At 51.7% G+C, this 23167-nt stretch overlaps 1 protein-coding gene across 1 annotated transcript; it reads left to right on the top strand.

The window, feature by feature from the left end:
• The first annotated feature begins 20442 nt into the window (after nucleotides 1-20442).
• Nucleotides 20443-22792, top strand: LOC138286967 (spermatogenesis-associated protein 31H1-like). The gene is made up of 2 exons (XM_069227335.1): nucleotides 20443-21486; nucleotides 22736-22792. Exons 1-2 carry the CDS (start codon nucleotides 20443-20445, stop codon nucleotides 22790-22792), a joined length of 1101 nt encoding a protein of 366 aa, XP_069083436.1.
• Nucleotides 22793-23167: the final 375 nt, after the last annotated feature.

Here is a 23167-nt window from a genome sequence, read left to right as displayed (position 1 = left end):
TGATCTGCCAATACCCTGCAGTCAAGTCAAAAGTGCTTAGATACTTGGCAGATGCCAGTGTATCTATGAGCTCATCTGCCCTGGGTATAGGGTGAGCATCAGTTTTGGTTACCAAGTTGAGACCTCTATAGTCTACACAAAACCGCATTTCCTTCTTTCCATCTTTGGAATGGGGTTTTGGTACCAGTACCACAGGAGAAGCCCATGGACTGTCAGAGTGCTCAACCACTCCTAGTTCTAACATTTTCTGGACCTCTTGCTTTATGTAGTCCCTGACATGGTCAGGCTGCCTATAGATCTTACTTTTGACAGGTAAACTGTCTCCAGTATCTATAGTGTGCTCACACCAAGAAGTGGTACCTGGCACAGTAGAGAAGAGTTCAGAGAATTGATCTAGGAGATTTATGCAATTGTCTTTCTGCTCAGCAGTAAGACAATCAGCCAAAACTACACCTTCCACAAGAGCATCTTGATCTGTGGAAGAGAAGAGATCAGGTAGAGGATCAGTGTCTTCTTCCTGTCCCTCATCAGTTGCCATGAGCAGGGTGAGATCAGCCCTGTCATAGTAGGGTTTCAGGCGGTTGACATGGAGCACCCTAAGGGGACTCCTGGCAGTGCCTAAGTCAACTAAATAGGTGACTTCTCCCTTCTTTGCAACAATTGTGTGGGGACCACTCCATTTATCTTGGAGTGCTCTTGGGGCCACAGGCTCCAAGACCCACACTTTCTGCCCTGGTTGGTACTGAACCAAAACAGCCTTCTGATCATGCCATTGCTTCTGGAGCTCTTGGCTGGCCTGAAGGTTTTTACTGGCCTTTTTCATGTACTCAGCCATCCTTGATCTGAGGCCAAGTACATAATCCACAATATCCTGTTTAGGAGCTTTTAAAGGTTGTTCCCAACCCTCCTTTACAAGTGTGAGTGGACCCCTAACAGGGTGTCCAAAAAGAAGTTCAAAGGGGCTGAAGCCCACTCCTTTCTGGGGTACCTCCCTGTAGGCAAAAAGGAGGCATGGTAGAAGGATATCCCATCTCCTGCGGAGTTTTTCAGGGAGACCCATAATCATGCCTTTGAGAGTTTTATTAAATCTCTCCACCAGTCCATTTGTTTGTGGATGATAGGGTGTTGTGAACTTGTACGTTACACCACACTCCTTCCACATGGCCTTTAAGTATGCAGACATGAAATTGCTTCCCCTGTCTGATACCACTTCCTTTGGGAAGCCCACCCTGGAAAATATTCCCAGGAGGGCCTTTTCCACTGCAGGTGCTGTAGTGGTCCTTAAAGGAATAGCTTCTGGATATCTTGTGGCATGGTCCACTACCACCAAGATAAATCTATTGCCTGAAGCAGTAGGAGGGTCAAGGGGGCCAACTATGTCAACCCCTACCCTTTCAAAGGGAACCCCAACCACAGGCAGTGGGATAAGGGGTGCCTTTGGGGTGCCACCTGTCTTGCCACTGGCTTGACATGTTTCACAGGACTTACAAAATTCCTTTGTGTCCTCAGACATTCTAGGCCAATGAAACAGGGGAACAAGCCTGTCCCAAGTTTTCATTTGTCCTAGATGTCCAGCTAAGGGAATGTCATGTGCCAGTGTTAGGAGGAACTTTCTGTACTCCTGAGGAATCACTAATCTCCTGGCAGCTCCAGGTTTAGGATCCCTATGCTCAGTGTACAAGAGGTTGTCCTCCCAGTAAACTCTGTGAGAGTCACTGACATCCCCATTAGCCTGTTTGACAGCTTGCTGTCTGAGACCCTCTAATGTGGGACAGGTTTGCTGTGCCACACTCAGCTCCTCCCTGGCAGGCCCCCCTTCACCCAAAAGCTCAGCAGTGTCTGCTTCCAGCTCCTCTGGTGTAGGTTCTGCACAGGGAGGGAATTCTTCTTCCTCAGAAGTTGAATCCACTGTAGAGGGAGGGATAGTAGGAAGTGGTTTGCTTCTACTAGCCCTAGCTTTAGGGAGCACTTGGTCCATTGTTCCAGGATCCAAGCTTCCCTGTCCTTTTTGCTTTTTGGCCTGAGCCCTTGTCAAAGCAAAAATATGCCCTGGGATGCCCAGCATTGCTGCATGGGCCTCCAACTCCACATCTGACCAAGCTGATGTCTCCAAATCATTCCCTAATAGACAGTCTACAGGTAAATCTGAAGCTACTACAACTTTCTTTGGACCAGTAACCCCCCCCCCAGTTGAGATTTACAACAGCCATGGGGTGGCTAAGTGTGTTGTTGTGAGCATCGGTTACTTGGTACTGGTGACCAAGTAGGTGTTGTTCAGGGTGGACCAGTTTCTCTATGACCATAGTCACACTGGCACCAGTGTCCCTGTAGGCCTGAACCTCAACACCATTTATTAGGGGTAGCTGCTTGTACTTATCCATATTAAGGGGAAAAGCAACTAAGGTGGCTAAATCAATAGCCCCCTCAGAGACTAACACAGCCTCTGTGGCCTCCCTAACAAGGCCAACCCCAACTAAATTACCAAAAGTGAGCCCAGCTACTCCCTTGGATTGGCTATTAGTAGGTTTGCTCCCACCACCACTGCTATTAGTAGGGACACTAGGTGTAGCAGTAGGGGTTGTAGTGGTAGGAGCAGTGGTGCCTTTCTTTGGACAACTGGGATCTGTTGTCCAATGGCCTTTTATTTTACATAAATAGCACCATGGTTTCTTTTCCTTGTTCTGATTAAAGGAGGATTTGGACCCACCACCCCCACCAGAGTGTTTTTGTGGGCCTGATGAAGACTCATTTTTAGATTTGTCCCCACCCTTGTCTGAAGACTTACCATCCTTCTTTTTGTTGCCATCTTTGTCACCCCCTGTATGAACTTTTCTGTTCACTCTTGTTCTGTCCCATTTGTCTGCCTTCTTTCCCAATTCTTGGGGAGAGGTCAGATCAGAGTCCACCAAGTACTGGTGCAACAAATCAGACACACAATTATTAAGAATATGCTCTCTCAGGATTAAGTTATACAGGCTGTCATAATCAGTAACTTTACTGCCATGTAACCACCCCTCCAAGGCCTTCACTGAATGGTCAATGAAATCCACTCAGTCTTGTGAAGACTCCTTTTTGGTCTCTCTGAACTTTATCCTGTACTGTTCAGTGGTTAAGCCATAACCATCCAGGAGTGCATTCTTAAGAACTTGGAAATTATTAGCATCATTTTCTTTCACAGTAAGGAGCCTATCCCTCCCTTTTCCACTAAATGATAGCCATAGGATAGCAGCCCACTGCCTTTGAGGGACATCCTGTACAACACAGGCCCTCTCAAGTGCAGCAAACCACTTGTTAATGTCATCCTCCTCCTTATAAGGTGGAACGATCTTGTGCAGATTCCTGGAATCATGCTCTTTTGCAGGATGACTATGGGGAATACTGCTGCTGCCACCATGGGTATCTAAACCCAACTTCTGTCTTTCCTTCTCTAATTCAAAAGACTGTCTATCCAAATCCAGCTGTTGCTTTTTAAGCTTCAGTCTGGTTTGTTCCACCCTCAACTTATTGAGTTCCCTCTCTAACATTCTGTCATCAGGGTTGGTGGGAGGGACATTCCTAGAAACAGAGGTATGATGGGAATGAACAGAAGGAGACCTGTCCCTTACAGAAGCCACCTTAACAGCTTGGCTAACAGAAACATTACTACCAGTATGGTGAGAATAAATGCTTTTGCTATGATGTGAGACAACACTATTTGTATGGTGTGGCTCATCATCATTACCAACTATGCTAGACTGTCTAGTAATGGGCAGGCTAGGAAGTTTCTTTCCTGAATCTTTTCCTGGGGGAGTCCCTGAATCAGATTGGGAACTATTAGGTACTTTTTCAACAGATGAGGCACCTATGGCCTTATCCTGTTCTCTAAGCATGTTAAGTAACAGTTCCAAGGAAGGATTCTTCCCTACACTCAAACCTCTCTCTATACAGAGACTCCTTGCTCTTTTCCAGCTAAGGTTGTCATATGCAAGTTTGGACAGATCAACATTTTGGCCTGTGCCAGACATTTTTAGAGAGATTTAAATTGATAGTAAAAGAAAAAAAGTTTGTCAGAGCTTTTAGAAAGACAGAGAAAAAAAACGTTTTAAACTTTTTAGAACTTTTTAGAAAGTTAGAAGTACTTTTCAGCACTTAGAAAAGAGTGAAAAGAGGAAATGCAAAACTTTTTGGCTATGTGTATATACACTGACCTTGTTTTGTATATTTTTCTCTTATGAAAAGTACAATGACAAGAGTGGTAAGTAGTCTCAAAGCACTTATCCCACCACTGCACAACCAATGTAGGAGGCTGGACTGGCTTGTAGTGAGTACCAAGGGGTACTTGCACCAGGCCCAGTTATCCCTTATTAGTGTATAGGGTGTCTAGCAGCTTAGGCTGATAGATAATGGTAGCTTAGCAGAGCAGCTTAGGCTGAACTAGGAGACGTGTGAAGCTACTACAGTACCACTTAGTGTCATATGCACAATATCATAAGAAAACACAATACACAGTTATACTAAAAATAAAGGTACTTTATTTTTATGACAATATGCCAAAGTATCTTAGAGTGTACCTTCAGTGAGAGGATAGGAAATATACACAAGATATATATACACAATAGCAAAAATATGCAGTATAGTCTTAGAAAACAGTGCAAACAATGTATAGTTACAATAGGATGCAATGGGGAAACATAGGGATAGGGGCAACACGAACCATATACTCCAAAAGTGGAATGCGAACCACGAATGGACCCCAAACCTATGTGACCTTGTAGAGGGTCGCTGGGACTATTAGAAAATAGTGAGAGTTAGAAAAATAACCCTCCCCAAGACCCTGAAAAGTGAGTGCAAAGTGCACTAAAGTTCCCCTAAGGACAAAGAAGTCGTGTTAGAGGAATAATGCAGGAAAGACACAAACCAGCAATACAACAACTGTGGATTTCCAATCTAGGGTACCTGTGGAACAAGGGGACCAAGTCCAAAAGTCACAAGCAAGTCGGAGATGGGCAGATGCCCAGGAAATGCCAGCTGCGGGTGCAAAGAAGCTTCTACTGGACAGAAGAAGCTGAGGATTCTGCAAGAACGAAAAGGGCTAGAGACTTCCCCTTTGGTGGACGGATCCCTCTCGCCGTGGAGAGTCGTGCAGAAGTGTTTTCCCGCCGAAAGAACGCCAACAAGCCTTGCTAGCTGCAAATCGTGCGGTTAGCGTTTTCGGACGCTGCTGAGGCCCAGGAGGGACCAGGAGGTCGCAAATTGGACCAGCAGAGAGAGGGGACGTCGAGCAAGACAAGGAGCCCTCTCTGAAGCAGGTAGCACCCGGAGAAGTGCCAGAAACAGGCACTACGAGGATGCGTGAAACAGTGCTCGCCGAAGTTGCACAAAGGAGTCCCACGTCGCCGGAGACCAACTTAGAAAGTCGTGCAATGCAGGTTAGAGTGCCGTGGACCCAGGCTTGGCTGTGCACAAAGGATTTCCGCCGGAAGTGCACAGGGGCCGGAGTAGCTGCAAAGTCGCTGTTCCCAGCAATGCAGCCCAGCGAGGTGAGGCAAGGACTTACCTCCACCAAACTTGGACTGAAGAGTCACTGGACTGTGGGGGTCACTTGGACAGAGTCGCTGGATTCGAGGGACCTTGCTCGTCGTGCTGAGAGGAGACCCAAGGGACCGGTAATGCAGCTTTTTGGTGCCTGCGGTTGCAGGGGGAAGATTCCGTCGACCCACGGGAGATTTCTTCGGAGCTTCTGGTGCAGAGAGGAGGCAGACTACCCCCACAGCATGCACAAGCAGGAAAACAGTCGAGAAGGCGGCAGGATCAGCGTTACAGAGTTGCAGTAGTCGTCTTTGCTACTATGTTGCAGGTTTGCAGGCTTTCAGCGCGGTCAGCAGTCGATTCCTTATCAGAAGGTGAAGAGAGAGATGCAGAGGAACTCGGATGAGCTCTTGCATTCGTTATCTAAAGTTTCCCCAGAGACAGAGACCCTAAATAGCCAGAAAAGAGGGTTTGGCTACTTAGGAGAGAGGATAGGCTAGCAACACCTGAAGGAGCCTATCACAAGGAGTCTCTGACGTCACCTGGTGGCACTGGCCACTCAGAGCAGTCCAGTGTGCCAGCAGCACCTCTGTTTCCAAGATGGCAGAGGTCTGGAGCACACTGGAGGAGCTCTGGACACCTCCCAGGGGAGGTGCAGGTCAGGGGAGTGGTCACTCCCCTTTCCTTTGTCCAGTTTCGCGCCAGAGCAGGGGCTAAGGGGTCCCTGAACCGGTGTAGACTGGCTTATGCAGAATTGGGCACATCTGTGCCCAACAAAGCATTTCCAGAGGCTGGGGGAGGCTACTCCTCCCCTGCCTTCACACCATTTTCCAAAGGGAGAGGGTGTCACACCCTCTCTCAGAGGAAGTTCTTTGTTCTGCCATCCTGGGCCAGGCCTGGCTGGACCCCAGGAGGGCAGATGCCTGTCTGAGGGGTTGGCAGCAGCAGCAGCTGCAGTGAAACCCCAGGAAGGGCAGTTTGGCAGTACCAGGGTCTGTGCTACAGACCACTGGGATCATGGGATTGTGCTAACTATGCCAGGATGGCATAGAGGGGGCAATTCCATGATCATAGACATGTTACATGGCCATATTCGGAGTTACCATTGTGAAGCTACATATAGGTAGTGACCTATATGTAGTACACGCGTGTAATGGTGTCCCTGCACCCACAAAGTTCAGGGAATTGGCTCTGAACAATGTGGGGGCACCTTGGCTAGTGCCAGGGTGCCCTCACACTAAGTAACTTTGCACCTAACCTTTACCAGGTAAAGGTTAGACATATAGGTGACTTATAAGTTACTTAAGTGCAGTGTAAAATGGCTGTGAAATAACGTGGACGTTATTTCACTCAGGCTGCAGTGGCAGGCCTGTGTAAGAATTGTCAGAGCTCCCTATGGGTGGCAAAAGAAATGCTGCAGCCCATAGGGATTTCCTGGAACCCCAATACCCTGGGTACCTCAGTACCATATACTAGGGAATTATAAGGGTGTTCCAGTAAGCCAATGTAAATTGGTAAAAATGGTCACTAGCCTGTTAGTGACAATTTGGAAAGAAATGAGAGAGCATAACCACTGAGGTTCTGATTAGCAGAGCCTTAGTGAGACAGTTAGTCACTACACAGGTAACACATTCAGGCACACTTATGAGCACTGGGGCCCTGGGTTACCAGGGTCCCAGTGACACATACAACTAAAACAACATATATACAGTGAAAAATGGGGGTAACATGCCAGGCAAGATGGTACTTTCCTACACAACCCCCCCCCCCAAACGAAGGACAATAAGACTAGCCATGACCTGATGAGTCTTCATTGTCTAAGTGGAAATATCTGGAGAGTCCATCTGCATTGGAGTGGCTACTCCCAGGTCTATGTTCCACTGTATAGTCCATTCCCTGTAGGGATATGGACCACCTCAACAATTTAGGATTTTCACCTTTCATTTGTTTTAGCCAAAGTAGAGGTTTGTGGTCTGTCTGAACAATGAAGTGAGTGCCAAACAGGTATGGCCTCAACTTCTTCAGAACCCAGACCACAGCAAAGGCCTCCCTCTCAATGGCAGACCAACGCTTTTCTCTAGGGGTCAACCTCCTACTAATAAAAGCAACAGGTTGATCCTGGCCCTCAGAATTAAGTTGTGATAGGACTGCCCCTACTCCTAATTCAGATGTATCAGTTTGGACATAGAATTTTTTAGAGTAACAAGGGCTTTTCAGGACAGGTGCAGAGCACATGGCCTGCTTCAGCTCCTCAAAAGCTTTCTGACAGTTTGCTGTCCATAATACCTTTTTAGGCATTTTCTTGGATGTGAGGTCATTAAGAGGGGCTGCAATGGAGCCATAGTTCTTAATGAACCTCCTGTAATACCCAGTGAGGCCTAGGAAGGCTCTCACCTGAGTCTGAGTGGTAGGGGGAACCCAATCAATAATTGTTTGGATTTTCCCCTGTAGTGGTGCAATCTGTTCCCCACCAACAAGGTGTCCCAGATAAACCACCTTACCCTGCCCTATCTGGCACTTTGAAGCCTTGATAGTGAGGCCTGCCTTTTGCAGGGCCTCCAAAACTTTCCATAGGTGGACCAGGTGATCATCCCAGCTGGAGCTAAAGACAGCTATATCGTCCAAATATGCTGCACTGAAAGCTTCCAGCCCTTGCAGGACTGTGTTCACCAACCTCTGAAAAGTGGCAGGTGCATTTTTCAAACCAAAAGGCATTACAGTAAACTGGTAATGTCCTCCAATGGTAGAAAATGCAGTCTTAGGTTTAGCATCTTCTGACAATTTGATCTGCCAATACCCTGCAGTCAAGTCAAAAGTGCTTAGATACTTGGCAGATGCCAGTGTATCTATGAGCTCATCTGCCCTGGGTATAGGGTGAGCATCAGTTTTGGTTACCAAGTTGAGACCTCTATAGTCTACACAAAACCGCATTTCCTTCTTTCCATCTTTGGAATGGGGTTTTGGTACCAGTACCACAGGAGAAGCCCATGGACTGTCAGAGTGCTCAACCACTCCTAGTTCTAACATTTTCTGGACCTCTTGCTTTATGTAGTCCCTGACATGGTCAGGCTGCCTATAGATCTTACTTTTGACAGGTAAACTGTCTCCAGTATCTATAGTGTGCTCACACCAAGAAGTGGTACCTGGCACAGTAGAGAAGAGTTCAGAGAATTGATCTAGGAGATTTATGCAATTGTCTTTCTGCTCAGCAGTAAGACAATCAGCCAAAACTACACCTTCCACAAGAGCATCTTGATCTGTGGAAGAGAAGAGATCAGGTAGAGGATCACTGTCTTCTTCCTGTCCCTCATCAGTTGCCATGAGCAGGGTGAGATCAGCCCTGTCATAGTAGGGTTTCAGGCGGTTGACATGGAGCACCCTAAGGGGACTCCTGGCAGTGCCTAAGTCAACTAAATAGGTGACTTCTCCCTTCTTTTCAACAATTGTGTGGGGACCACTCCATTTATCTTGGAGTGCTCTTGGGGCCACAGGCTCCAAGACCCACACTTTCTGCCCTGGTTGGTACTGAACCAAAACAGCCTTCTGATCATGCCATTGCTTCTGGAGCTCTTGGCTGGCCTGAAGGTTTTTACTGGCCTTTTTCATGTACTCAGCCATCCTTGATCTGAGGCCAAGTACATAATCGACAATATCCTGCTTAGGAGCTTTTAAAGGTTGTTCCCAACCCTCCTTTACAAGTGTGAGTGGACCCCTAACAGGGTGTCCAAAAAGAAGTTCAAAGGGGCTGAAGCCCACTCCTTTCTGGGGTACCTCCCTGTTGGCAAAAAGGAGGCATGGTAGAAGGATATCCCATCTCCTGCGGAGTTTTTCAGGGAGACCCATAATCATGCCTTTGAGAGTTTTATTAAATCTCTCCACCAGTCCATTTGTTTGTGGATGATAGGGTGTTGTGAACTTGTACGTTACACCACACTCCTTCCACATGGCCTTTAAGTATGCAGACATGAAATTGCTTCCCCTGTCTGATACCACTTCCTTTGGGAAGCCCACCCTGGAAAATATTCCCAGGAGGGCCTTTGCCACTGCAGGTGCTGTAGTGGTCCTTAAAGGAATAGCTTCTGGATATCTTGTGGCATGGTCCACTACCACCAAGATAAATCTATTGCCTGAAGCAGTAGGAGGGTCAAGGGGGCCAACTATGTCAACCCCTACCCTTTCAAAGGGAACCCCAACCACAGGCAGTGGGATAAGGGGTGCCTTTGGGGTGCCACCTGTCTTGCCACTGGCTTGACATGTTTCACAGGACTTACAAAATTCCTTTGTGTCCTCAGACATTCTAGGCCAATGAAACAGGGGAACAAGCCTGTCCCAAGTTTTCATTTGTCCTAGATGTCCAGCTAAGGGAATGTCATGTGCCAGTGTTAGGAGGAACTTTCTGTACTCCTGAGGAATCACTAATCTCCTGGCAGCTCCAGGTTTAGGATCCCTATGCTCAGTGTACAAGAGGTTGTCCTCCCAGTAAACTCTGTGAGAGTCACTGACATCCCCATTAGCCTGTTTGACAGCTTGCTGTCTGAGACCCTCTAATGTGGGACAGGTTTGCTGTGCCACACTCAGCTCCTCCCTGGCAGGCCCCCCTTCACCCAAAAGCTCAGCAGTGTCTGCTTCCAGCTCCTCTGGTGTAGGTTCTGCACAGGGAGGGAATTCTTCTTCCTCAGAAGTTGAATCCACTGTAGAGGGAGGGATAGTAGGAAGTGGTTTGCTTCTACTAGCCCTAGCTTTAGGGAGCACTTGGTCCATTGTTCCAGGATCCAAGCTTCCCTGTCCTTTTTGCTTTTTGGCCTGAGCCCTTGTCAAAGCAAAAATATGCCCTGGGATGCCCAGCATTGCTGCATGGGCCTCCAACTCCACATCTGACCAAGCTGATGTCTCCAAATCATTCCCTAATAGACAGTCTACAGGTAAATCTGAAGCTACCACAACTTTCTTTGGACCAGTAACCCCCCCCCCAGTTGAGATTTACAACAGCCATGGGGTGGCTAAGTGTGTTGTTGTGAGCATCGGTTACTTGGTACTGGTGACCAAGTAGGTGTTGTTCAGGGTGGACCAGTTTCTCTATGACCATAGTCACACTGGCACCAGTGTCCCTGTAGGCCTGAACCTCAACACCATTTATTAGGGGTAGCTGCTTGTACTTATCCATATTAAGGGGACAAGCAACTAAGGTGGCTAAATCAATAGCCCCCTCAGAGACTAACACAGCCTCTGTGGCCTCCCTAACAAGGCCAACCCCAACTAAATTACCAAAAGTGAGCCCAGCTACTCCCTTGGATTGGCTATTAGTAGGTTTGCTCCCACCACCACTGCTATTAGTAGGGACACTAGGTGTAGCAGTAGGGGTTGTAGTGGTAGGAGCAGTGGTGCCTTTCTTTGGACAACTGGGATCTGTTGTCCAATGGCCTTTTATTTTACATAAATAGCACCATGGTTTCTTTTCCTTGTTCTGATTAAAGGAGGATTTGGACCCACCACCCCCACCAGAGTGTTTTTGTGGGCCTGATGAAGACTCATTTTTAGATTTGTCCCCACCCTTGTCTGAAGACTTACCATCCTTCTTTTTGTTGCCATCTTTGTCACCCCCTGTATGAACTTTTCTGTTCACTCTTGTTCTGACCCATTTGTCTGCCTTCTTTCCCAATTCTTGGGGAGAGGTCAGATCAGAGTCCACCAAGTACTGGTGCAACAAATAAGACACACAATTATTAAGAATATGCTCTCTCAGGATTAAGTTATACAGGCTGTCATAATCAGTAACTTTACTGCCATGTAACCACCCCTCCAAGGCCTTCACTGAATGGTCAATGAAATCCACCCAGTCTTGTGAAGACTCCTTTTTGGTCTCTCTGAACTTTATCCTGTACTGTTCAGTGGTTAAGCCATAACCATCCAGGAGTGCATTCTTAAGAACTTGGAAATTATTAGTATCATTTTCTTTCACAGTAAGGAGCCTATCCCTCCCTTTTCCACTAAATGATAGCCATAGGATAGCAGCCCACTGCCTTTCAGGGACATCCTGTACAACACAGGCCCTCTCAAGTGCAGCAAACCACTTGTTAATGTCATCCTCCTCCTTATAAGGGGGAACGATCTTGTGCAGATTCCTGGAATCATGCTCTTTTGCAGGATGACTATGGGGAATACTGCTGCTGCCACCATGGGTATCTAAACCCAACTTCTGTCTTTCCTTCTCTAATTCAAAAGACTGTCTATCCAAATCCAGCTGTTTCTTTTTAAGCTTCAGTCTGGTTTGTTCCACCCTCAACTTATTGAGTTCCCTCTCTAACATTCTGTCATCAGGGTTGGTGGGAGGGACATTCCTAGAAACAGAGGTATGATGGGAATGAACAGAAGGAGACCTGTCCCTTACAGAAGCCACCTTAACAGCTTGGCTAACAGAAACATTACTACCAGTATGGTGAGAATAAATGCTTTTGCTATGATGTGAGACAACACTATTTGTATGGTGTGGCTCATCATCATTACCAACTATGCTAGACTGTCTAGTAATGGGCAGGCTAGGAAGTTTCTTTCCTGAATCTTTTCCTGGGGGAGTCCCTGAATCAGATTGGGAACTATTAGGTACTTTTTCAACAGATGAGGCACCTATGGCCTTATCCTGTTCTCTAAGCATGTTAAGTAACAGTTCCAAGGAAGGATTCTTCCCTACACTCAAACCTCTCTCTATACAGAGACTCCTTGCTCTTTTCCAGCTAAGGTTGTCATATGCAAGTTTGGACAGATCAACATTTTGGCCTGTGCCAGACATTTTTAGAGAGATTTAAATTGATAGTAAAAGAAAAAAAGTTTGTCAGAGCTTTTAGAAAGACAGAGAAAAAAAACTTTAAAAACTTTTTAGAACTTTTTACAAAGTTAGAAGTACTTTTCAGCACTTAGAAAAGAGTGAAAAGAGGAAATGCAAAACTTTTTGGCTATGTGTATATACACTGACCTTGTTTTGTATATTTTTCTCTTATGAAAAGTACAATGACAAGAGTGGTAAGTACTCTCAAAGCACTTATCCCACCACTGCACAACCAATGTAGGAGGCTGGACTGGCTTGTAGTGAGTACCAAGGGGTACTTGCACCTTGCACCAGGCCCAGTTATCCCTTATTAGTGTATAGGGTGTCTAGCAGCTTAGGCTGATAGATAATGGTAGCTTAGCAGAGCAGCTTAGGCTGAACTAGGAGACGTGTGAAGCTACTACAGTACCACTTAGTGTCATATGCACAATATCATAAGAAAACACAATACACAGTTATACTAAAAATAAAGGTACTTTATTTTTATGACAATATGCCAAAGTATCTTAGAGTGTACCTTCAGTGAGAGGATAGGAAATATACACAAGATATATATACACAATAGCAAAAATATGCAGTATAGTCTTAGAAAACAGTGCAAACAATGTATAGTTACAATAGGATGCAATGGGGAAACATAGGGATAGGGGCAACACGAACCATATACTCCAAAAGTTGAATGCGAACCACGAATGGACCCCAAACCTATGTGACCTTGTAGAGGGTCGCTGGGACTATTAGAAAATAGTGAGAGTTAGAAAAATAACCCTCCCCAAGACCCTGAAAAGTGAGTGCAAAGTGCACTAAAGTTCCCCTAAGGACAAAGAAGTCGTGTTAGAGGAATAATGCAGGAAAGACACAAACCAGCAATGCAACAACTGTGGATTTCCAATCTAGGGTACCTGTGGAACAAGGGGACCAAGTCCAAAAGTCACAAGCAAGTCGGAGATGGGCAGATGCCCAGGAAATGCCAGCTGCGGGTGCAAAGAAGCTTCTACTGGACAGAAGAAGCTGAGGATTCTGCAAGAACGAAAAGGGCTAGAGACTTCCCCTTTGGTGGACGGATCCCTCTCGCCGTGGAGAGTCGTGCAGAAGTGTTTTCCCGCCGAAAGAACCCCAACAAGCCTTGCTAGCTGCAAATCGTGCGGTTAGCGTTTTCGGACGCTGCTGAGGCCCAGGAGGGACCAGGAGGTCGCAAATTGGACCAGCAGAAAGAGGGGACGTCGAGCAAGACAAGGAGCCCTCTCTGAAGCAGGTAGCACCCGGAGAAGTGCCAGAAACAGGCACTACGAGGATGCGTGAAACGGTGCTCGCCGAAGTTGCACAAAGGAGTCCCACGTCGCCGGAGACCAACTTAGAAAGTCGTGCAATGCAGGTTAGAGTGCCGTGGACCCAGGCTTGGCTGTGCACAAAGGATTTCCGCCGGAAGTGCACAGGGGCCGGAGTAGCTGCAAAGTCGCGGTTCCCAGCAATGCAGCCCAGCGAGGTGAGGCAAGGACTTACCTCCACCAAACTTGGACTGAAGAGTCACTGGACTGTGGGGGTCACTTGGACAGAGTCGCTGGATTCGAGGGACCTCGCTCGTCGTGCTGAGAGGAGACCCAAGGGACCGGTAATGCAGCTTTTTGGTGCCTGCGGTTGCAGGGGGAAGATTCCGTCGACCCACAGGAGATTTCTTCGGAGCTTCTGGTGCAGAGAGGAGGCAGACTACCCCCACAGCATGCACAAGCAGGAAAACAGTCGAGAAGGCGGCAGGATCAGCGTTACAGAGTTGCAGTAGTCGTCTTTGCTACTATGTTGCAGGTTTGCAGGCTTCCAGCGCGGTCAGCAGTCGATTCCTTATCAGAAGGTGAAGAGAGAGATGCAGAGGAACTCGGATGAGCTCTTGCATTCGTTATCTAAAGTTTCCCCAGAGACAGAGACCCTAAATAGCCAGAAAAGAGGGTTTGGCTACTTAGGAGAGAGGATAGGCTAGCAACACCTGAAGGAGCCTATCACAAGGAGTCTCTGACGTCACCTGGTGGCACTGGCCACTCAGAGCAGTCCAGTGTGCCAGCAGCACCTCTGTTTCCAAGATGGCAGAGGTCTGGAGCACACTGGAGGAGCTCTGGACACCTCCCAGGGGAGGTGCAGGTCAGGGGAGTGGTCATTCCCCTTTCCTTTGTCCAGTTTCGCGCCAGAGCAGGGGCTAAGGGGTCCCTGAACCGGTGTAGACTGGCTTATGCAGAATTGGGCACATCTGTGCCCAACAAAGCATTTCCAGAGGCTGGGGGAGGCTACTCCTCCCCTGCCTTCACACCATTTTCCAAAGGGAGAGGGTGTCACACCCTCTCTCAGAGGAAGTTCTTTGTTCTGCCATCCTGGGCCAGGCCTGGCTGGACCCCAGGAGGGCAGATGCCTGTCTGAGGGGTTGGCAGCAGCAGCAGCAGCTGCAGTGAAACCCCAGGAAGGGCAGTTTGGCAGTACCAGGGTCTGTGCTACAGACCACTGGGATCATGGGATTGTGCCAACTATGCCAGGATGGCATAGAGGGGGCAATTCCATGATCATAGACATGTTACATGGCCATATTCGGAGTTACCATTGTGAAGCTACATATAGGTAGTGACCTGTATGTAGTACACGCGTGTAATGGTGTCCCCGCACTCACAAAGTTCAGGGAATTGGCTCTGAACAATGTGGGGGCACCTTGGCTAGTGCCAGGGTGCCCTCACACTAAGTAACTTTGCACCTAACCTTTACCAGGTAAAGGTTAGACATATAGGTGACTTATAAGTTACTTAAGTGCAGTGTAAAATGGCTGTGAAATAACGTGGACGTTATTTCACTCAGGCTGCAGTGGCAGGCCTGTGTAAGAATTGTCAGAGCTCCCTATGGGTGGCAAAAGAAATGCTGCAGCCCATAGGGATTTCCTGGAACCCCAATACCCTGGGTATCTCAGTACCATATTCTAGGGAATTATAAGGGTGTTCCAGTAAGCCAATGTAAATTGGAAAAATGGTCACTAGCCTGTTAGTGACAATTTGGAAAGAAATGAGAGAGCATAACCACTGAGGTTCTGATTAGCAGAGCCTTAGTGAGACAGTTAGTCACTACACAGGTAACACATTCAGGCACACTTATGAGCACTGGGGCCCTGGGTTACCAGGGTCCCAGTGACACATACAACTAAAACAACATATATACAGTGAAAAATGGGGGTAACATGCCAGGCAAGATGGTACTTTCCTACACACTGCTACAAGACTGAGCACACCTCCCTCACCAGGCCGCATGATACTCCCTGCCACGAGACTGAGCACACCTCCCCTGCCAGGCCGCAGGACACTCCCTGCCATGAGACTGAGCACCCGTCCCTCGTTAGGCCGCATGATACTCCCTGCCTCGAGACTGAGCAACCTCCCTCGCCAAGCCGAATGGTACTCCCTGCCACGAGACTGAGCACACCTCCCTTGCCAGGCCGCATGATATTCCCTGCCACGAGACTGAGCACACCTCTCTCGCCAGGCCGCATGATACTCCCTGCCTCGAGACTGAGCACACCTCCCCCGCCAGGCCTCATGATACTCACGAGAGTGAGCACACCTCCCCGCCAAGCCACATGATACTCCCTGCCAAGAGACTGAGCACACCTCCCTCGCCAGGCCGCATGGTACTCCCTGCCACAAGACTGAGCACGCCTCCCCCGCCGGGCCGCAGGATACTCCCTGCCACGAGACTGAGCACACCTCCCCCGCCAAGCCGCATGATACTCCCTACCACAAGACTGAGCACACCTCCCCCACCAGGCTGCATGGCACTCACGAGACTGAGCACACCTCCCCCGCCAAGACGCATGGTACTCCCTGCCTCAAGACTAAGCACACCTCCCTGGCCAAGCCGTATGGTACTCCCTGCCACGAGACTGAGCACACCTCCCTGGCCAAGCCACATGGTACACCCTGCCACGAGACTGAGCACACCTCCCCCGTCAGGCCGCATGATGGTTCCTGCCACGAGACTGAGCACACCTCCCTTGCCAAGCCACACGATACCCCCTGCCTCAAGACTGAGCACGCCTCCCCCATCCAGGCCGCAGCATACTCCCTGCCACGAGACTGAGCACACCTCCCTCGCCAAGCCGCACGATATTCCCTGCCAAGAGACTGAGAACACCTCCCACGCCAGGTCGCAGCATACTCCCTGCCACGAGACTGAGCACACCCCCCTGGCCAGGCTGCATGATACTCCCTGCCATGAGACTGAGCACACCTCCCTCTCCAAGCTGCATTTTACTCCCTGCCACGAGACTGAGCACACCTCCCCCACCAGGCCGCATGATACTCACAAGACTGAGCACACCTCCCTCGCCAGGCTGCATGATACTCCCTGCCACAAGACTGAGCACGCCTCCCCCGCCAGGCCGCATGATACTCCCTGCCACGAGACTGAGCACACCTCCCTCGCCAAGCCGCATGGTACTCCCTGTCACGAAACTGAGCACACCTCCCTGGCCAGGCCGCATAATACTCCCTGCCTTAAGACTGAGAAACACCTCCCCCGCCAGGCCGCAGGGTACTCCCTGCCACGAGACTGAGCACACCTCCCCCTCCAGGTCACATGGCACTCTCTGCCTCGAGACTGAGCACACCTCCCCCGCTAGGCCGCAGGATACTCCCTGCCACGAGACTGAGCACACCTCCCTCGCCATGCCGCATGATACTCCCTGCCACGAGACTGAGCACACCTCCCTCGCCAAGCCGCATAATACTCCCTGCCGTAAGACTGAGCACCCCTCCCTCGTTAGGCCGCATGATACTCCCTGCCTCAAGACTGAGCACACCTCCCTTGCCAAGCCGCATGTTACTCCCTGCCACGAGACTGAGCACACCTCCCTTGCCAGGCCGCATGATATTCCCTGGCACGAGACTGAGCACACCTCCCTCGCCAGGCCGCATGATACTCCCTGCCTCGAGACTGAGCACACCTCCCCCGCCAGGCCGCATGATACTCACGAGATTGAGCACACCTCGCCGCCAAGCCACATGATACTCCCTGCCAAGAGACTGAGCACACCTCCCTCACCAGGCCGCAGGATACTCCCTGCCACGAGACTGAGCACGCCTCCCCCGCCAGGCCGCAGGATACTCCCTGCCACAAGACTGAGCACACCTCCCCCTCCAAGCCGCATGGTACTCCCTGCCACGAGACTGAGCACACCTCCCTCGCCAAGCCGCATGATACTCCCTACCACGAGACTGAGCACACCTCCCCCACCAGGCCACATGGCACTCACGAGACTGAGCACACCTCCCCCGCCAGGCCGCAAGATACTCATGAGACTGAGCACACCTCACTGGCCATACCATATGGTACTCCCTGCCACGAGACTGAGCACACCTCCCTGGCCAAGCCACATGGTACTCCCTGCCACGAGACTGAGCACACCTCCCTTGCTAAGCTGCATGGTACTCCCTGCTACGAAACTGAGCACACCTCCGTGGCCAGGCCACATAATACTCCCTGCCTTAAGACTGAGCATACCTCCCCCGCCAGGTCACATGGTACTCCCTACCTCGAGACTGAGCACATCTCCCCCGCCAGGCTGCAGGATACTCCCTGCCACTAGACTGAGCACACTTCCCACGTTAGGCCGCATGATACTCCCTGCCTCGAGACTGAGCACACCTCCCCCGCCAGGTCACAAGGTACTCCCTACCTCGAGACTGAGCACATCTCCCCCGCCAGGCCGCAGGATACTCCCTGCCACAAGACTGAGCACACCTTCCCCGCCAGGCCGCAGGATACTCCCTGGATCGTCCCTGCCACGAGACTGAGCACACCTTCCTCGCCAGGCCGCAGGATACTCCCTGGATCGTCCCTGCCACGAGACTGAGCACACCTTCCTCGCCAGGCCGCATGATACTCCCTGCCACGAGACTGAGCACACCTCTCCTGCCAGGCTGCAGGATACTCCTTGCCACGAGACTGAGCACTCCTCCCTCCTTAGGCCGCATGATACTCCCTGCCTCGAGACTGAGCACACCTCCCCCACCAGGCCACATTTTACTCACGAGACTGAGCACACCTCCCTGCCAAGCCGCATGGTACTCCCTGCCTCGAGACTAAGCACACCTCCCTGGCCTGGCCTCATGATAGTCCCTGTCCCTAACTCATTCTTGGGACTCCAATGGGCTTCATGTACATTATTTAATGCGGCCTCTACCTAGTGTCTACGATCCTGTTGAGACCATTACAACACCGACTGCAGTGCTCACACCAGGCCACATAATATTTTGGAACTATACAGGAAACCTAGGGAGCTGCCTAATAGCTAGTTCCCTGATTTCTCTACCTACATCTGTTATGGGATCTCAGGCTTTTATATTTTACTGATTCTCTGCTTTAAACATGTTTTGATCTTGAAATCCCCACCCGGTAGTGTCCTGTTTCCAGCGAGCCTTACCACGGCCTTTTACGTCGTACTAGTACCTCTTAGATATTCATTTTCCCCCACCAGGCCGCAGGGTACTCCCTGCCTCGAGACTGAGCATACCTCCCCCGCCAGGCCGCAGAACACTCCCTGCTACAAGACTGAGCACACCTCCCTCACCAGGCCGCATGATACTCCCTGCCACGAGACTGAGCACACCTCCCCTGCCAGGCCGCAGGATACTCCCTGACATGAGACTGAGCACCCGTCCCTCGTAAGGCCGCATGATACTCCCTGCCTCGAGACTGAGCAACCTCCCTCGCCAAGCCGAATGGTACTCCCTGCCACGAGACTGAGCACACCTCCCTTGCCAGGCCACATGATATTCCCTGCCACGAGACTGAGCACACCTCCCTCGCCAGGCCGCATGATACTCCCTGCCTCGAGACTGAGCACACCTCCCCCGCCAGGCCTCATGATACTCACGAGAGTGAGCACACCTCCCCGCCAAGCCACATGATACTCCCTGCCAAGAGACTGAGCACACCTCCCTCGCCAGGCCGCATGGTACTCCCTGCCACAAGACTGAGCACGCCTCCCCCGCCGGGCCGCAGGATACTCCCTGCCACGAGACTGAGCACACCTCCCCCGCCAAGCCGCACAATACTCCCTGCCACGAGACTGAGAACACCTCCCACGCCAGGTCGCAGCATACTCCCTGCCACGAGACTGAGCACACCCCCCTGGACAGGCCGCATGATACTCCCTGCCATGAGACTGAGCACACCTCCCTCTCCAAGGTGCATTTTACTCCCTGCCACGAGACTGAGCACACCTCCCCCACCAGGCCGCATGATACTCACAAGACTGAGCACACCTCCCTCGCCAGGCTGCATGATACTCCCTCAAACGAGACTGAGCACGCCTCCCCCGCCAGGCCGCATGATACTCCCTGCCACAAGACTGAGCACACCTCCCTCACCAGGCCGCATGATACTCCCTGCCACGAGACTGAGCACACCTCCCCTGCCAGGCCGCAGGATACTCCCTGCCATGAGACTGAGCACCCGTCCCTCGTAAGGCCGCATGATACTCCCTGCCTCGAGACTGAGCAACCTCCCTCGCCAAGCCGAATGGTACTCCCTGCCACGAGACTGAGCACACCTCCCTTGCCAGGCCACATGATATTCCCTGCCACGAGACTGAGCACACCTCCCTCGCCAGGCCGCATGATACTCCCTGCCTCGAGACTGAGCACACCTCCCCCGCCAGGCCTCATGATACTCACGAGAGTGAGCACACCTCCCCGCCAAGCCACATGATACTCCCTGCCAAGAGACTGAGCACACCTCCCTCGCCAGGCCGCATGGTACTCCCTGCCACAAGACTGAGCACGCCTCCCCCGCCGGGCCGCAGGATACTCCCTGCCACGAGACTGAGCACACCTCCCCCGCCAAGCCGCATGATACTCCCTACCACAAGACTGAGCACACCTCCCCCACCAGGCTGCATGGCACTCACGAGACTGAGCACACCTCCCCCGCCAAGACGCATGGTACTCCCTGCCTCAAGACTAAGCACACCTCCCTGGCCAAGCCGTATGGTACTCCCTGCCACGAGACTGAGCACACCTCCCTGGCCAAGCCACATGGTACACCCTGCCACAAGACTGAGCACACCTCCCCCGTCAGGCCGCATGATGGTTCCTGCCACGAGACTGAGCACACCTCCCTCGCCAAGCCACACGATACCCCCTGCCTCAAGACTGAGCACGCCTCCCCCATCCAGGCCGCAGCATACTCCCTGCCACGAGACTGAGCACACCTCCCTCGCCAAGCCGCACGATACTCCCTGCCACGAGACTGAGAACACCTCCCACGCCAGGTCGCAGCATACTCCCTGCCACGAGACTGAGCACACCTCCCTCTCCAAGGTGCATTTTACTCCCTGCCACGAGACTGAGCACACCTCCCCCACCAGGCCGCATGATACTCACAAGACTGAGCACACCTCCCTCGCCAGGCTGCATGATACTCCCTCAAACGAGACTGAGCACGCCTCCCCCGCCAGGCCGCATGATACTCCCTGCCACGAGACTGAGCACACCTCCCTCGCCAAGCCGCATGGTACTCCCTGTCACGAAACTGAGCACACCTCCCTGGCCAGGCCGCATAATACTCCCTGCCACAAGACTGAGCACACCTCCCCCGCCAGGTCACATGGCACTCCCTGCCTCGAGACTGAGCACACCTGCCTGGCCAGGCCGCATAATACTCCCTGCCGTAAGACTGAGCACCCCTCCCTGGTTAGGCCGCATGATACTCCCTGCCTCAAGACTGAGCACACCTCCCTTGCCAAGCCGCATGTTACTCCCTGCCACGAGACTGAGCACACCTCCCTTGCCAGGCCGCATGATATTCCCTGGCACGAGACTGAGCACACCTCCCTCGCCAGGCCGCATGATACTCCCTGCCTCGAGACTGAGCACACCTCCCCCGCCAGGCCGCATGATACTCACGAGATTGAGCACACCTCGCCGCCAGGCCGCAGGATACTCCCTGCCACAAGACTGAGCACACCTCCCCCTCCAAGCCGCATGGTACTCCCTGCCACGAGACTGAGCATACCTCCCTCGCCAAGCCGCATGGTACTCCCTGCCACGAGACTGAGCACGCCTCCCCCGCCAGGCCGCAGGATACTCCCTGCCACAAGACTGAGCACACCTCCCCCTCCAAGCCGCATGGTACTCCCTGCCACGAGACTGAGCACACCTCCCTCGCCAAGCCGCATGATACTCCCTACCACGAGACTGAGCACACCTCCCCCACAAGGCCACATGGCACTCACGAGACTGAGCACACCTCCCCCGCCAGGCCGCAAGATACTCATGAGACTGAGCACACCTCACTGGCCATACCATATGGTACTCCCTGCCACGAGACTGAGCACACCTCCCTGGCCAAGCCACATGGTACTCCCTGCCACAAGACTGAGCACACCTCCCTTGCAAAGCTGCATGGTACTCCCTGCTAAGAGACTGAGCACACCTCTGTGGCCAGGCCACATAATACTCCCTGCCTTAAGACTGAGCATACCTCCCCCGCCAGGTCACATGGTACTCCCTACCTCGAGACTGAGCACATCTCCCCCGCCAGGCTGCAGGATACTCCATGCCACTAGACTGAGCACACCTCCCTCGTTAGGCCGCATGATACTCCCTGCCTCGAGACTGAGCACACCTCCCCCGCCAGGTCACAAGGTACTCCCTACCTCGACACTGAGCATATCTCCCCCGCCAGGCCGCAGGATACTCCCTGCCACGAGACTGTGCACACCTTCGCCGCCAGGCCGCAGGATACTCCGTAGATCGTCCCTGCCACGAGACTGAGCACACCTTCCTCGCCAGGCCGCAGGATACTCCCTGGATCGTTCCTGCCACGAGACTGAGCACACCTTCCTCGCCAGGCCGCATGATACTCCCTGCCACGAGACTGAGCACACCTCTCCTGCCAGGCTGCAGAATACTCCTTGCCACGAGACTGAGCACTCCTCCCTCCTTAGGCCGCATGATACCCCTGCCTCGAGACTGAGCACACCTCCCCCACCAGGCCACATTTTACTCACGAGACTGAGCACACCTCCCTGCCAAGCCGCATGGTACTCCCTGCCTCGAGACTAAGCACACCTCCCTGGCCTGGCCGCATGATAGTCCCTGTCCCTAACTCATTCTTGGGACTCCAATGGGCTTCATGTACATTATTTAATGCGGCCTCTACCTAGTGTCTACGATCCTGTTGAGACCATTACAACACCGACTGCAGTGCTCACACCAGGCCACATAATATTTTGGAACTATACAGGAAACCTAGGGAGCTGCCTAATAGCTAGTTCCCTGATTTCTCTTCCTACCTCTGTTATGGGATCTCAGGGTTTTATATTTTACTGATTCTCTGCTTTAAACATGTTTTGATCTTGAAATCCCCACCCGGTAGTGTCCTGTTTCCAGCGAGCCTTACCACGGCCTTTTACGTCGTACTAGTACCTCTTAGATATTCATTTTCCCCCGCCAGGCCGCAGGACACTCCCTGCCTCGAGACTGAGCATACCTCCCCCGCCAGGCCGCAGAACACTCCCTGCTACAAGACTGAGCACACCTCCCTCACCAGGCCGCATGATACTCCCTGCCACGAGACTGAGCACACCTCCCCTGCCAGGCCGCAGGATACTCCCTGCCATGAGACTGAGCACCCGTCCCTCGTAAGGCCGCATGATACTCCCTGCCTCGAGACTGAGCAACCTCCCTCGCCAAGCCGAATGGTACTCCCTGCCACGAGACTGAGCACACCTCCCTTGCCAGGCCACATGATATTCCCTGCCACGAGACTGAGCACACCTCCCTTGCCAGGCCGCATGATATTCCCTGC

The sequence above is a fragment of the Pleurodeles waltl genome, chromosome 4_1 (assembly GCF_031143425.1).
Source record: "Pleurodeles waltl isolate 20211129_DDA chromosome 4_1, aPleWal1.hap1.20221129, whole genome shotgun sequence".
Classification (NCBI taxonomy): Eukaryota; Metazoa; Chordata; class Amphibia; order Caudata; family Salamandridae; genus Pleurodeles; species Pleurodeles waltl.
Note: the sequence above shows the minus strand (reverse complement) of the source record. Positions and strands in the feature narration are given on the sequence as shown.

Bases quoted from the DNA above. Each gene is read 5' to 3' on its own strand.
- LOC138286967 (XM_069227335.1), top strand. From the start codon at position 20,443: ATGGTTCCTGCCACGAGACTGAGCACACCTCCCTCGCCAAGCCACACG. The intron at 21,487-22,735 runs GTACTCCCTGCC...CCCACCCGGTAG, and splicing joins CTCCCCCTCCAAGCCGCATG to TGTCCTGTTTCCAGCGAGCC.